The sequence below is a fragment of the Lissotriton helveticus genome, chromosome 4_1, assembly GCF_964261635.1.
Source record: "Lissotriton helveticus chromosome 4_1, aLisHel1.1, whole genome shotgun sequence".
Taxonomy (NCBI): domain Eukaryota; kingdom Metazoa; phylum Chordata; class Amphibia; order Caudata; family Salamandridae; genus Lissotriton; species Lissotriton helveticus.
In genome coordinates this window covers 1,663,901,408-1,663,917,103 of record NC_136063.1, presented here as the reverse complement: position 1 = coordinate 1,663,917,103, position 15,696 = coordinate 1,663,901,408, and the positions used below count along the sequence as shown (strand labels likewise).

Sequence of the window (15,696 nt, the reverse complement as noted above, 5' to 3'; positions counted from 1 at the left end):
CATGTGTTGTCTCGCATGCGTGGTAAACAATGTTTACCATTCCTAACAGCCAGGTGCTGAGTCTTCACTCTCCATTGTGATCATGGTTTGAATACTTCTGCTTGGAGCCAGCATCATCACAGCCTATTGTGACAACCATCAACGTGCACAAAGACTGTGTCTGCACTGAAACCAGTACATTAATTTTGTAAAGGACCCTCCCCAAGTCATCTTGAAACTCCTGAGTTTTTAACCGTAGATCAACATCATCTGTGTGAAATTTTAGTATGACGCCATCTGTTGAAAAGTGTGTTTCTTCTTTAAAGATGAGAAAAGGCCTTGTAGTTATAAGAGAATTCTTTATTTGTAGGTAGTAAGGAAAGATAGCTCAGCCACCCAACTGATCAAGGAAGGGTGTGTTCCACAGAGTCCTCAAAAGCTGCTGTGATCCAGGGATGCTGTCTGTCCTCAGACATGTGGGGACTTCACCTGAAGTCTTCACAACCTGCTAAAGAGATGTGGTTTTGCCAAATGCCTAGAAGTGCGTCTGTCTCGTCAGAGATGTAAGGGGTATGGCTGGCCATTCAGGATGAGAGGTTCTCCTGGAGAAGCATATTCCAGTTCTCATAGTGTGGAGCACCCAGAAGAAGTGTCATCCAGCCTCCGTGCATGGTTCATTGGGTGAACTGTTGGTAGTATCTACAAACCCCAAGTCACAGCCTACCATCTGTAATGGCAATGTGACCAGAGAGCCCCTGCCCATCATGATATGAATCCTGCAAGGTCCAATAACATCACCATAACAGAGGATAGCCCACTGATCTGGAGCCTGCAACTATTGCAGACCTGTGCCAGCTACTGAGGCCTACTATATTCTTCTTCCCTAGCTTGAATATCCAAAAGGCAGGGCTGCAATCTGCAAGCTCACACCCACTGGCTGAGGCATTTGATGTGTGACTGCAAAGGGGATACCACCAATGTCATAGCCATACCACATCTCCAGCCGGCCTGAACTGAGAATCTAAGAGAATAGAATCTGTCTGGGAGAAAGATAATAGTTTTGGATTAGGAATGATTGCCAGCATGAACTCCCAGCTCAAGGTACTCAATAAACTGACCTACAGCTTACCAAGCAGAATCCCTGTTCTCCAAAGCCCAAGAAAGAGCTCATGCCTAGGATACATTTCATTGCTACTAAATCCCCATATTTGGTGTGAGAGCTGTAGAAACAGACTGGAACCCAGTAGTGTACTATAGACCCTCATCAGTGCGTAGTACTATGTTTTGTCGTATTATTAAAGTAGTTATTTTTTTATTGAGACAAGCACTGGGCTGGACAGTGAACTATTGTGTCTGTTGTTTGACTGTTATGAATCTGTAGTCCCTTACTACCTCACTGAGAAACTGATAAGATCTGACAATGGACAGCAGGATGAGTCCAAGTCTTTATTCCACCATCAGAGACAGTCCTTATGCTTCCTTCTCCACCAACAGCTTTCACACTTTCCCCCAACATTCCATCCGGTTGTCTAGGTGCCCTTGCAGCATCACTGGTGGAATATCTATCAGTGACATTCCAGGGACAAGCCACAACAGAAGCCTTTGATGGCTCATCCTTTGCTACTCTGAGATTCAAGTATGGAAAGGACGTGTATGACCCAGTTTTGCAAAGCCATAGTTGAATGGACCTCGGGATACCAAAGACAAATATTCTCCATCACCACAGCTGTGGTCCAGTAGCTCCTGACTGTTCTTTGCAATCTTCCTGAATGGGGTTTGACACATTCTTTCCTATTATTGATGCACAATAGTTAGGAACCTAGTGTTCTAGCCTAAGGTTAAATGATTTTAGTGTTAAGATGTTATTTCACCAATTAGGACCACTATTTACTGACAGGGACGCTGACATCTGCTTATAATAGCAAGTTTCTGTTTGTGTTGCATCAAATAAATGTATCACAGTACCACATAGTCTGTCACTGCCAAACCAATGGCCAATTGAATCATTTTCTCAACATTTGTGATAAAATAAATGGATGCATATCGTTGTTTCCTGTCGGTCAACGAAGCTCTTAATCAATGAGCCAAGAGGCCAACTTTATTTGAAAGTTTAAAGAAGGAAGTCCACAGTCTTCTGAGATCCCTGTAGTACAGCAGATCATTTTTGTATTAGATGCAGGTGGGAAAGTCTTCAGTATTTGCTCACCTGTGACTGACTACATGCATAACTTAAAGAACATTCCTCACTACCTTTTGTCCTTTTTCTTTTTGTTACCATTAGGTGGACCAAAGAGGAGGAAATCGTTAAGGAGGAAGCTGGACAGCTTTTCTAAAGAGAAGAAAGGTAAGAATGGTTGCACTTCCATTCAAGCATTCTATGTTAACTTTGGTTTTCACCTCCTCTGTTATGAGCTTGAAACATTCTAGATAAATACATTAAGGGCCATGAAATTGGTTGATAATAAGGCATGTTTAAATAGCACATATATGTAGCAAAACCGATATGAAGCACCTTAAAACAATATTATCAGGTTTCTTCTTATTCATATGTATTTGTCGGTATACAACCTTTACAACGCAACTTTTACAACGACCTACCATTACCACGCATTTTTTACAACGCAGGATCCATTACAACGCATACCATTACCACGCATGTATTTACAACGCAGGTACTTTTACAACGCATACCATTACAACGTAAGTATTGGTAAGTATATTATTTTATTAAAAATATTCTTTGGGTTTTTGGGTAAAGGGGTATTTTTAGGGTTCAGGGTCAGTTTTCAATTTTTGGGTAAAGGGGTATTTTTAGGGTTCAGGGTCAGTTTTCAATTTTTGGGTAAAGGGGTATTTTTAGGGTTCAGGGTCAGTTTTCAGTTTTTGGGTAAAGGAGTATTTTTAGGGTTCAGGGTCAGTTTGGGGTTTTTGGGTAAAGGGGTATTTTTAGGGTTCAGGGTCAGTTTTGGGTTTTTGGGTAAAGGGGTATTTTTAGGGTTTAGGGTCAGTTTTGAGTTTTTGGGTAAAGGGGTATTTTTAGGGTTCAGGGTCAGTTTTGAGTTTTTGGGTAAAGGGGTATTTTTAGGGTTCAGGGTCAGTTTTGGGTTTTTGGGTAAAGGGGTATTTTTAGGGTTCAGGGTCAGTTTGGTGTTTTTGGGTAAAAGGGTACAGGGTAAAAATTAAATATAATTAAATTTAAATTACATTAAATTAAATTGATTAAAATAAATTAAATTAAATTAATTAAATTAAATTAAATTACATTATATTAATTTTAATTAAATAAAATTTAAAAAAATATTATATACTTACCAATACTTACGTTGTAATTGTATGCGTTGTAAAGGTATAGTTGTAAATACATGCGTGGTAATGGTACTTCGTTGTAATGGATTCTGCGTTGTAAAAATTGCGTGGTAATGGTAGGCGTGGTAAAAGTATGCGTTGTAACGTCATACATCCGTATTTGTCACTTGCCTAGCTGTGCCCTTGCACCTAACCATCTAACAACAAATAGGATATCCTTTTTGTTTCTGTGACTAGATGTAACTCATGATGTTTATGAATACTTTGGCTCTCATTTCAGGTTGGCCCGAACACTATATGTAAGGAGATGCCCCTCAGGCAACTATGACTTTCACTGTGTGTATGAGCCTGGAATTTTTAGGTCTATAAGCTCCAATTGTGTCTTTAGGTAGGATTGGAATTCAAGAAGATAGGCCCAAGTCTCACCTGAGCCATAGGATACTTGCTACCTATACCAGTGACATAAGCACTAGGAATCAAGCCCTGTTGAACTGGCAGAGAAGAGAACAGGAATAGACGAACACTGGATAAAATTATGTTCTGAGGCCCATGCACCACCTCTAATCATTCACACAGTCAAAAAAGTTCTACAGGTATCTGAAATATAGTTAAGTTTGTAAATGTACACACACGTCATTCATATTACAACTCAACTTTCTGGTGGATATGGGACTGTGCCACCAAAAGGGCCAGTCCGAGGATTCCAGGATGAAAGGAGCAGAGTGAGGAAAAGGAAGAGGTATGGTTTGCCAGTGAGGAAATCTCTCATAAATTTCCACAAATTATATTACCTTAAATTTACTTAGAGAACTTGAAGTTACAAACCTTTCTCTGCCAATGGATCTTTGCCACCATTTTCGAATAGAGCATTACATATCAAAAGACATCAATAATTACATTTGATGAAGAGAGTGCTGGTGAAGTTTTTAAAGTTTTGGCTCTCATTTAGTAGATTAGTCACTATTTTGTTCTTTTTTTCAAATTAATGACGGGAATAATAATAAGAAATAGGTTGGTTAGGATAAGCATAGTAAATAAAACAGCGTGTTCCATTCAAAGTATTGTCCCTATTCTAAACTAAAGGACCTACTCTACCCTAATAAGATCCCATGAAGAGTTCTTTCAGGAAAAAAGCAAGTAGATTTCGGAGCAGATTCAAATAGCTAAATGGAAGGAGCAGTGTAAAAGCAAAACTAAATAATAACAACAGAACTTATTTCTGTTTTCATTTTATTTTCATGATCAGTCAGGTTGGGCGAGGCTGGGCTCCCGTGACATCCGGGAGGAGGGTGATTGTTGCACTCCAAAGTGGGCATGGCTGCTTGTAGGGCCGGCCTAACAGTCCTGCGCTCTTTGAATGTTCCCCACCAGGCTGTGTAATGCAGCCTGGTGGGGAATCGCCCAGCCTCTCATTCCCAGTCTGAACCATGGTGCTCAGACCAATCACAACGCTGCACAGAAGCATTGTGATTGGCTTTGGGGAGGGAGGCTGTATGCTTCCTGGTTACGGCAGCGAGGAGGTGAGTGTTTATTTTTTTATTTTGTACATACCCACCGTGAGCCCCTCGCCCCTCCTTTCTCGTTTCCTAGCAGCCGCTACTGTACATGTAAACCTTTTCCTGCTACTGTTATTTTTATTTTGCACAAGAGCTGTACTTGTGGTGCACATATTTGTACGTTTGAGCAAGGCTTGCAGTGATGAGGCCCAGGCTATGCCTATGAGGGTGCCTGATTGTGTAGATGTGTGTATAACTTGTATTGATAAGACACTGCTAACCATGCTGTTCCTGTTGAGTACATTTGTGAGAGGGAAAATTGCCTTACTGCTAACCGTCCTATAGCTTCCATATGTGTGCGTGAAAGTTTGTATTGGTAATGTCTGCACTGGGGCTTGCTGAATGTGTCACAAATGACATGAGACAGAAAATAAGGTGTTGCCACATTCACTTGAATGGTCACTTTTTTCTAATATCCCCAAAACATTTATCAGAACATGACTGTTAAAGTTGCAGCTGAATCAACCCAAAAGTTAAGATGTCAACATCGCGAACGTGGGAGATGCGGTGGCAGATTGTTGTATGTTGTTACTACGCATTCCGTTGCAACGCATACCTTTATCACGCATGCGTTACAACGGAAAGCATTTTTACACGCGTAACCTTTACCACGAACATTCCATTACCACGCATAGATTTACAACGATTTTCGTTTTAAATTTATGTATGGTGAGAGCATACTCTTGGTAAAGGTTATACCCCTCCCCTGTACCTTTACATGACCCCTCAGCCCCCTCTCCTTATAATTAGCCCTGCCCTTAACCCTTATTATTTTTAATAAACTAAAATTCCCTCTTACCTTTTCATGTCTCTCCATCTTCCTTGCTGACGTCATACGTCGTAAAGAGAAAGCAAAAGTTTCTTTCCCTTTCCTCTCAAACGGCGCTGATTCCCTCAAGTTCCGGAACATCAGGTGCGTTTATTTTGGGGGGGACCGCCCAACCCCCCTTTTTAATCCCACACTTTTTCTTTCCTGACGGGAGACCCCCCAAGTCCCCTTTTTCTTTTTTTAGCATTTACCACACATGCATTTACTACATATCTCGTAGTAAAGGTATGCGTGGTAAAGGCTGTCGTTGTAACCACGAATGCGCTGTAATGCATGCGTGGTAAAGGTTTTCGAGGAAATGGCCGCGTTGTAGTGGCCGTTTCCCTAGGCAGGATAGTGCCTGGCAAAGCTCACTTTGGTTGTACAGTATCAGTCGCATGTCTGGTTAATTATAAAACAGTATAGTGGGCATTTTAAAGGCAACAGCCTCTCAATATTTCTGCTTATTTATAAGTTAGTAAGCTTTACTTTTGAATATGGAAAGAGCAAAATTAATTAACGTGCAGTTCAAGGATGGTGATGAAACCTAACATTGAAGAGCACGACGTAAATACACCAAGTTCAACATCCACATCCTCCCACTTGATTTAAAAGATTCATAATGCGATGCATATTCATAAAGGCAAGACCCTGATCCAAGCAGAAACTATGATGCATCGACCTCATTACAAGAAACTGCCTTTAATAAGAACTGTCCATCCAGACTCTAGGCTGAGTTCACAGAGCAAGTATTAAACTCAGTGTTTAAATATGTCGTTCTTTTATCCTGTCACTGGTATTTCTTTAACAAGCTTATAAAAATAGCAAAAAAAACTCCTGGAGGAGTCATTAACGAAACTCAGACCCAAGGAGAGATCTAGCATACATAGCAATACTCTCACAGAATTACTATGTGTAGTTAAAGTTAGCAATGCACTAATGATGGATGGGTAATAGCACGAATAGTCACATTATATATAATTCACAATCCTTTTGTTGCTATTTATTTATATACATACGAAACAGTGAAGGAGTTACACTTTAAAATATGAGTATGACGTATAATATACATTTGCAATGGAAACAAAAAAACTATACAACCAGCATAGAGCCTATGTAGAACCAAATTGGACTCAAAATCACATGTAAAAGGTCTTTAAATGGTTTTAAACAAAAAAAGTACAGATATTGATGTTGCAGCCTCATTGAGGCATGTTGTCCAAAAGGCCATTATCAGGACTCCCTTTCTCAGGTGGACAACAACCCACCAAAGGGTTAGGAGGACACCTGTTCATTCAATAACTAATATCCATTAGAAGTGTGATGACTTATTACAATGAATGTTTATTAGACTTAGAGGAATAATTGTGTGGTATTTAGGGGAACAACCACATGCAGGTAGAGATGTAAAGTTGAATTCATTAGGATATAATGTAGGGGAGCTGCCCGTAAACGAGAAACAGCCCTGCACAGGCAAACAAACTCTAACTGGCTAAAACTCTCTGCGCCATAAATCACGCGCAACATTCTAGGGTGAAGATCGATAAGGAAGTGACACAGCGTGGCACCACAAGCCCTTAGGCTGCGCCATGCCGCGGCCCTTCCGAAGCACAAGGATGCAACATATTTACAAGAATATGCCGCATCTCTGTGCTTCCCCCTGCGCTGGTGCACAAACCGCAGGCACCCTTGCACCATGAACAAGGATGTCTGTGTAGTGGGGAGATTATTTTTGTGCAGGACGGGGCAACTTCCTGCACAAAAACAATCACTGCAGGCATTTTCCTCTTTCAATGCATGCTGCAGAATGCACCAAGCATTGAAAGAGGAAAGAACGAGGAGAAATGAAAACATTTCTCCTCATTGCCCCTTGCTATGCCTCCTCTAGGGTGGCGTAGCATTCAGACGCATCTACAGATTTACGATTTCTCGTAAATCTGGAGATGTGGCTTGTTCCATGGGTATTGCGTGGGAACACCCTCCGCAGCACCCATGGAACACCCTTTCAATGCACAGTGCTGCATGTGAAGAGGTCGTATTTACAAGGCAAGGAAAAGTCACGCAGGGTGGCTTTTCTTCTCTTTGTATATATGGAGGAGCCCCCTGCGCCACCAGTACGTCATAAAATTTGAAGTACTGGTGAATGTCGTTCTGGCACTGCACGGAGAACTGGGGGTGAATGTTTTTAGGTTTTGCTTCAGTAACTGCTTTAGAGAAGTGGGTTGATTTGGCTTACAAAATGGAAGGTTTGTGGTCAGACCATTATGAAGTTTTAGATTAATTCTCTGGTTTAATGCTAGGTCTTTTCAAGTTTCCAGATTGTGAGTTCAGATGTATTCATATCCTTGGTGTACCATGTGGCATTTAGTTTGGAGGTCCCTTTGTTGTGCATCAATACATGGATGTCAATAAAGAGTGTGGCAGTGGGATCGAGGAAGTTGAAGAGGGACCTGGATGTGCTAAGGGAAGACTGTAGTAAGCATAGTTTTTCTCTTGGGTGGTTTTTGAAGGATAATATGAATATGAGTTTTGGTTTTCCCCTGAAGAGACATTTGCTAGGTGTGAGGCTGAATGGTAAAGCAAAATGATCAATGATACCTCCAATCAATGGTTAGTGATGAGAGGCAGACAATGGATGTTAACATAAATAGGAAGAGGTAGAGATTATTGCCTAAGATGTGATTGGTTGAAGAGACTTTGGGTGACAGGCTGAGTGAGATATTGAGATTTAAATTGGAGTCTTTAAGGTCTATGATGTTTTGAGTATCTTGGAGATTAAAGCCCCATAGTAAGTGTTAAAGAAGGAAGAATGAATACATTTGATAAAATCATCTAGGAATCTGGCCACAGGGCTGACTGACACATGAGCTGGAGTCTAGTATGATGCACGGAGGTGTTTGAGAGGTAGGATGTTGTACATTCAAAACTATTTGCAATTGATAGAGGAAGGACATTGATGAAGATCTGAAGTTTGTAAGTGATGCCATGATTGCCAACAAGTTTGTTTGGGTTTGGTATGTGATGTATACATTATCCATCAGCTATGCACGCTGCAAAGAGGATGAAAATCAGCGGTGAGCCTGGTTTTTGTGATGAAGAGGATGTTGAGATAGTGGTCATTGAGGAGGTTGACAGTATTAGTTGAGTACCTGTGAACAAAGTGAGAGCTAATAAGCATGTGGGTGAGAGATCAGCATGAATGTGTAACAGGTAGCGTTGAATCAGTAACTATGTGTATAATATTGGTCTGGGAATGCTTGCAGGTGTATGGATGCATGGGTTTGTGAGTGGTCATTAAGTTGGGAAAGATAATGGTGGGGTAAGGGCTGAGTTCGTTGATTGGGACGTGTGTGTGCTCCTAAATATATACAGCAAAACAAATGGTTTTAAGCACACACAGGTCGCCATCAACGAAATCAGCCCCCAGCTCGGCAGCACACCAAAACGTCGGGCTCTGCACATATATCAAACAATTTTACATTCGCAAATGATGTGAATAAGTTATTTTGGCCGTTTGCGAATGCAAAATAGCCTTTCAAGATGTATGAAACGTTACGTAGTCGCAATTTTAGGTAAACACAAAAATTGTAATTACCTAAAATTCCGACTACAAATGGAGAATCTCAATTTGCGTTTCCCTTAGCACATGTGCCAAACATTTTCTAAATGCGAACTATGCATTTAGGAAATGCTATTACCATTGACTTCAAGTCGATGGTAATCATGTGCAAATTTTTAAAAATACACAAAAATGCATTTTTCAAAGTGCCATGTAGCGCACACACATGCCCCAGGGCATGTGTGTGCTTTACATGTGCACATTTGTTGGTGGGGTTCTCAAGGGGGTGGGGGGTTTGAAATTCCCCAGCCAACCTTGGTTTTGCATTACCTTATTTGCTATTACCAATTGCACCTAAGGAATGAATGGAGTACTATTGCCTAATAACGATCACATAATTGCGATTGTGAATTGTTAGGAATTGCAATTAAGCAATCAATATTTTCTTACATACCATTTTGCATTCCTTCAATAGCGATGACCTAAAATTCGCTATTTAAGGAATGAAAAATTGATTTTTGATCCATGTGGCCAAATTGTATTGGCTTGAAGCTTGTTTTTACTTTGAGTGAAATATGAGGAAATTACATAAACACATTTACAAACTGGGTGTATTCTGTGCGTATGCTTTATGAATATATTCAAAGTTAATTCATTATACAAGTTATGTTAAAATAAGTAATATTCCTAGTTAAACACTTTTCAAGTCTTACAGCAAAGTTGCACCGCTAGAAGCAATACAAAAAACATATTAATAGGTAGTTAACACTCATCCTAAATAATCCTCTATTTTCTAATTTTGTTTAACTGTAATTATGATATACTTATAGGAACTTTCAGCCAGTCATTGGTATATTATTGTGATATTCACATTTTTCTTTCATCCACCGCAGCACACAGCAGGTGCCAATTGCTTAGCTTACTTTAGCCACTTCAAATGTTTATACATTTAAATATAAATATTGATTAACGAAATGCACAATAAATAATGCATTTCCTAAAGCTATAAACCCTCCCTGTGTGTTGTTATGCCGAAGGAGTCAGCAGGTTTTAAAACATGATAACTCTAATTGACTGAACGTCTCAACAGAACATTTACAGATTTAAAACTCTGGACTTGTTTAAGACTAACACATGAAAGGATAAAACATTTGGGGTCTCTTCCAGTTCCAGTATGTCTAAATCTACTTACATGCTGACATGAAAGTGAAATATCCCAAAGGTGCTTGACCTGCGACATGTCTTCTCCTCCTATTACATTCGTGAGTTAAATTAGTAAATACATTCTTTATTAGAGCTCATTGGTCCTTAAGTAGCAGTTTTAGGGTAAAGAGGCTTGTCCCAAACTCGTTTGGGTAGATATTGACCAAATCGCAGCAAAACAAAATATCAGCATATAGGTATTTTTCAGCTATATAATTCATACATAATTTATTTATAATATTGGAGATTTACAAAGACCATGTAAATAATTTAATTCCGCAAAAAATGCACCCCAAAAATAAACTTGTGAAATATTTAGTTTGTCAGCCACTTTTTATTTACTCTAGACTATATTCTATTCCATTTGTTTTTGGTCACCGTGTTTCTACGGACACGGTTAACCATATGCAAAACAGTATTGGTCCTGCGTCGTTAGGTAGTGCCCAGCCCAACTGCTACGTCACATCCACACTAAAACAAAAATAAAAAAAATGTTGGAAAAGCCAATAGGTCTCGCTATATATGATAGCCATTGGCTTTGTCAATGTATTTTAGTCAGGCTGTACAGCAGCGTGACTGATGTGCAACATGGTTAACAATTTAAAAACTAAGCACTACAATGCAACCCGTGCTTGCCGCACCATAGAACTTTTATCTGATGGGATGGAAGGGGGAAGCAGCAATGACAGCAGGGAGGAGGCAGAGACACTGCCAGAGCTGTGGTGTGAGCAGCCCTGGCCATGTCATAACAATTTTATTTCTAGCAGGGGGAAGCAACAATAATGGGAGAGGGGAGGATGGGGAGGCAACCAACACTCATGGGTGGGCAAACAACAACAACGGGAGGGCAAGCAACATTGTCACGATGGGGGAGGGTGGGGAGCAAACAACAATGACAGGAGGGGTGCAAACAACCATAACAGTAGGAGACAAGGAGAAAAACAGTAACAATGGGAGGGGCAAGCAACAAAAACAGGAGGTGAGCGGGTGCAAACATCAAACCGGGAGAATGCAACCAATGGCAACAAGGACGCAACAGTGATAGGAGAAGCAAGGGGGCTATCAACAATGATGGGAAGGCAAGCAAAAAGTGCTTGACGGGTTGGAAGGGGAGGAAAACAACAGCGACAGTAAGGTGTCCAAACAACAATATGAGGGCAGAGCGAGCCAAGCAACAATAATGATGGGGACAAACGACAATGACAGGAGACAGGCTGGTGAAAGCAACAAGATTGGAGGGTGAAAATAATCATGCTGAGGGAAGCAATAAGAAAAAAAGTATCTCAAGATATCTCTGTGATTGAGCAGTGGAAGGATACTAGTAAAGTAATTAATCAGTCAGTTAGCGCTAAACAATGGGTGGGCTCCAAGCCCTTTTTAGTTAGCAAAATATCTTGCAAGTAAAAGTGCATACGCTGTCTCAGGGAAGACCTAACAAGTAGCCCTAGTTTGGTTTTGGCATTTTTAGGCCTTAATAGCTTGAGTTCTAACGTGAGTTTGTACAGTGAGAAAAAGGAACCACATCTGGGCATAACCTTCAAACTTAGATTTCCAATTGATTTAGACTTTCTACACTGCATCTTAAATCCTTTAATGCCTGATTGGGAAAACAAACTACCATTTAAAAATGTAATAGCAGCACCATCTAGAATAATTCCACATGGATATGTACATAGCCTTCAGACAGAGTTAAACATTATCACATTTGAAAATATGTGTATAGTGAATTAATTGATAATGTTAGATGCTCAAACAAGTGAAAAAAGAAATAAGCCTTGGAAATGGCAACATAAATTTATTTAATAATATTGATGTTATTGGGTAGCTTAGTATATCTGTCCTATTTTATATGGGATGTGGCTGTAAATATTGATGTGCAATTAATGTTGTACTTTTTTCTAACGCTTGTAGATGCCATAAGGCATGCACAATTCATGCCATATCATTTGTAGGTTATGTGAGTCAGCATTTATAATCAAGTTGCTATCATGACATACATTGGAAAGCATTTTTCTCAAAGTTTGTTTGAAAAGCTGCCCTACTAGTTTTTAGTGAGCGTTTCTGCAGCACCAGTCACATTCTACTATACTGCCAGCTTCTTAAGTGTAAAGACACCTTGGGGAAGAGTTCCTAGGATTTAAGCTGCTATTGTGTCACAAAAGTGGCATAAAATAATTTTTACCTATTTACTTCCAGTGCTAAACTTGTTTAGCTCTGGAAATAATAGGAAAGTAATGCAAAGCAGTGGATAGCGCTGCTTTGCGTTACTTAGTGCCAAGGCTGCGCATGGGCATTCATATGCAACCACCCAAGATTTCTCACCCTAAACCCAATTTACTAAACATAGTGAACAGGGTTTAGCGTGAGAAAACTGCGCCCTTTCAAAGTAGGTGCAAGGAAGGAGTTCTTTCATTTCCCCTTCCTTTTCAGACTTTGCATGTGTGCTGCACTGTACAGCATGCATACAAAGTGAGAAAAGGCTTGAAGTTAGTTCAAGCATAGTATTTTGTACTGGAAGGATTCCCTTCCGGTACAAAACCTATACTAGACTCACTGAGACACCCTTGCAACATGGTGCAAAGGTGTCTCCGTGGCGCACAGCATTTGAATTTCAGCTCTGGCTCAAGGGAGAGGTGATGCGGGTGCCTTATTTTAGTGAATTGGGCACTCATCTTTTCTCTCAGCACAGCATTTCCGGCTGCTGCAGTGCGCTACGTGAAAACATGGTAAATCTCCCCCATAGTATTGAGTGAAGCTACATCCTCCTTAGGTAATGGTACAACGTCAACAAACGAAAAGGAAACTGGAATTCATGCAATGTAAAGATTGTGGCTGATGAGCAGTTCAACATTTTATAGGTATATGCTGGAATATTTATCTACCATCAGAACTCCATGTACAATTAGCAATCTTGCGACCATGGCAACTTGGTTCCTGACTGCATGGGGAGCGCACATTTCTGCCTGGGTTGTTTGTGGTCAAGCACTGCAGTGCAGTCCTGCATGGTCCCTCTCACACCTAGGGCAATAGAGCACGCTCTGTGCTCTGTTTTTACAGAAACATTTCAGACAGTTCATGAACTCGAAATAAATGTATTAGTGTAGTTTTGCATGCCAGTCACAAAAAGTGAGGGGTAGTGATATTAAAAGGGTGGAAGGTTCTGGAAAAGAGGAATATTAACGGTTCCTCAACCACTTCATGAGTGACTTTGAAACACATGCTAATACGAAGGTAGCAGTGAGTAAACCGGTGCCACATCCCCAGTAGATGTGCGTTATTGAATCGGAAGCAAAGAAACAGGCCGATATAAGAACTTAGCATTCAAAGCAGCTCTTGGCTACTCTGACAACTTATAAGAAGACCCTGCCACCTAAGGTGTTGTGTTGAGACCCAGAGATATGGGGCTCACAATTCAAGACACATATGAGCGGCTGGAGTTTTACTCGGAATCTAGACAGCTAATGAATCACACACACACACGCATGCGCGCACACACACACACACACACACACACACACACACACACACACATATATATATTCACTGAAAAAACCATAGGTTTTAGGCCTTATATAGTTAGGAATTAGCATTTAAAAAACCTTTGAAATTCACTGAAAAAACCATAGGTTTTAGGCCTTATATAGTTAGGAATTAGCATTTAAAAAACCATTGAAATTCCTCCTATATAGTTAGTTGGACTAACTATATTTGGCGGACCCGCAATCCACTGCTGATGATGTCACATATTACATCATTCATGACATGGTCAGTGACCTCACTGATGACATCACTGATGACATCTCAAATGACATCACTGATGACTGGTGCAGTACTGGTGCCTGCTGCCTCCTCGCGTCTCCTATTTTCCCGGGGCTCCGCACAAGCCGGCAGCATCACCCGGTCTCCCCCTCGGCACGGGAGACTGGGCGGACACATCAAGGCTTCCCCCAGGAAGGGGGAAGCGGAAACCAAGTCCTCCCGGCCCCGCCCACAACCAGGCGGCGGCCATCTTGAGGCGGCTCGGGCCGCGGCGGTGATCTGGGGGTAAAACGAGGGGTGGGCACCCTCGAAATTAAAATAAAACAGATTAAATTAAAAGAGAGATGCCCCCCAAGCCCCCCCCCAAAACAATTCCGAAAAATCGCAGGGTGCGCGCACGGTGCGCGCTTACAGATATATAACTGTTTTCTCTTTTAATTTCCTCAGGAACCACTGTAGGGATTTACACTATTTTACCAAAAGCGTGATCTGCGTACCAGACACTACCATTTTGACAAGTTTGGTGTAATTCCCTTCAGTGGTTCAAGCTGTAGCCGTGTCTAAAGGTCCTAAGGAAATTAACATGGGGAAAACATGTTTTGGGACCCCCCTTTTTTCTCAGCCCCCACTTGACTAATCCCCCCCAAACTTTCAGGGAAGGAGAGGAGCGGAGCGAACCATCTTCTTTGAGAAATTTGCGAAGATTCATCAACCAGCGCCAAAGTTATTCCCAATAGAATGTTGGGATTTCCTATGGAAACTAGGTCCTAACTATATATACCTACTGGCGACCGCCAGTAGGTAATATATATATATATATATATATATATATATATATATATATATATATATATATATATATATATATATAATTAGTTCATCTTCAATTATTGTTCAAATCCAATTCAGCCTTTTATTCCTTCTTAACGGAGAAAAAAGTGGTACAGGCAGTACAATAGTGTACCACGTAGACAAACGAACATCCTTAGCATGTTTCGTTCACAGTGGACTTTGTCAAGGCTGTGAATAGCAAAATAAGTGATTCATATACAATACGTAGATCGCTGTTTACTAAAAACTAAGGTCAAATTGTGGCTACATGTGCAGTGTATAAAAAGTGTGATATGGTATTGATTAACAGTTTAAGTTGTAGTAATAATCAATAGCTAGGAAAGAGCACTCCTGGGTTTAGTGCAGTTTGCCAATATACAGTGCAACACAGATCACAAATCATGACAACATGCGTATATTTATTGGTATAATGAATTTAGGTACCATACCCAATATTAAAGATAGATATAAATCAGAACCTTGTAGGTAGATCTGTTCTTGTACATTGAAGGAACACTTCTCTGGTATCTTCAAAAGTACAAGGTCAAGAGTATTCTTGGTGCCCACGTAGTCCCTTAATGTAGTGGGTAGATTAGTCTGTGTTTAAACATTAAAGAGGGTGAGAAAGAAAAACATGACTGCTACTGCAAAATGGTATTTTTCTATTTACCAAACTCTTTCTGACTTGCAAAATG

General features: G+C 40.5%; 1 protein-coding gene across 4 annotated transcripts in view; it reads left to right on the top strand.

The window, feature by feature from the left end:
- Nucleotides 1–15,696, top strand: part of LOC144829313 (rho GTPase-activating protein 6-like) — a 940,021-nt gene that overhangs the window by 560,535 nt on the left and 363,790 nt on the right. For all 4 annotated transcript variants that reach the window (XM_078688348.1, XM_078688349.1, XM_078688347.1 and 1 more), the window contains one exon: nt 2,261–2,323. In XM_078688348.1, coding sequence (XP_078544474.1) covers nt 2,261–2,323 — 63 coding nt within the window. The remainder of the gene's footprint in view (nt 1–2,260; nt 2,324–15,696) is intronic.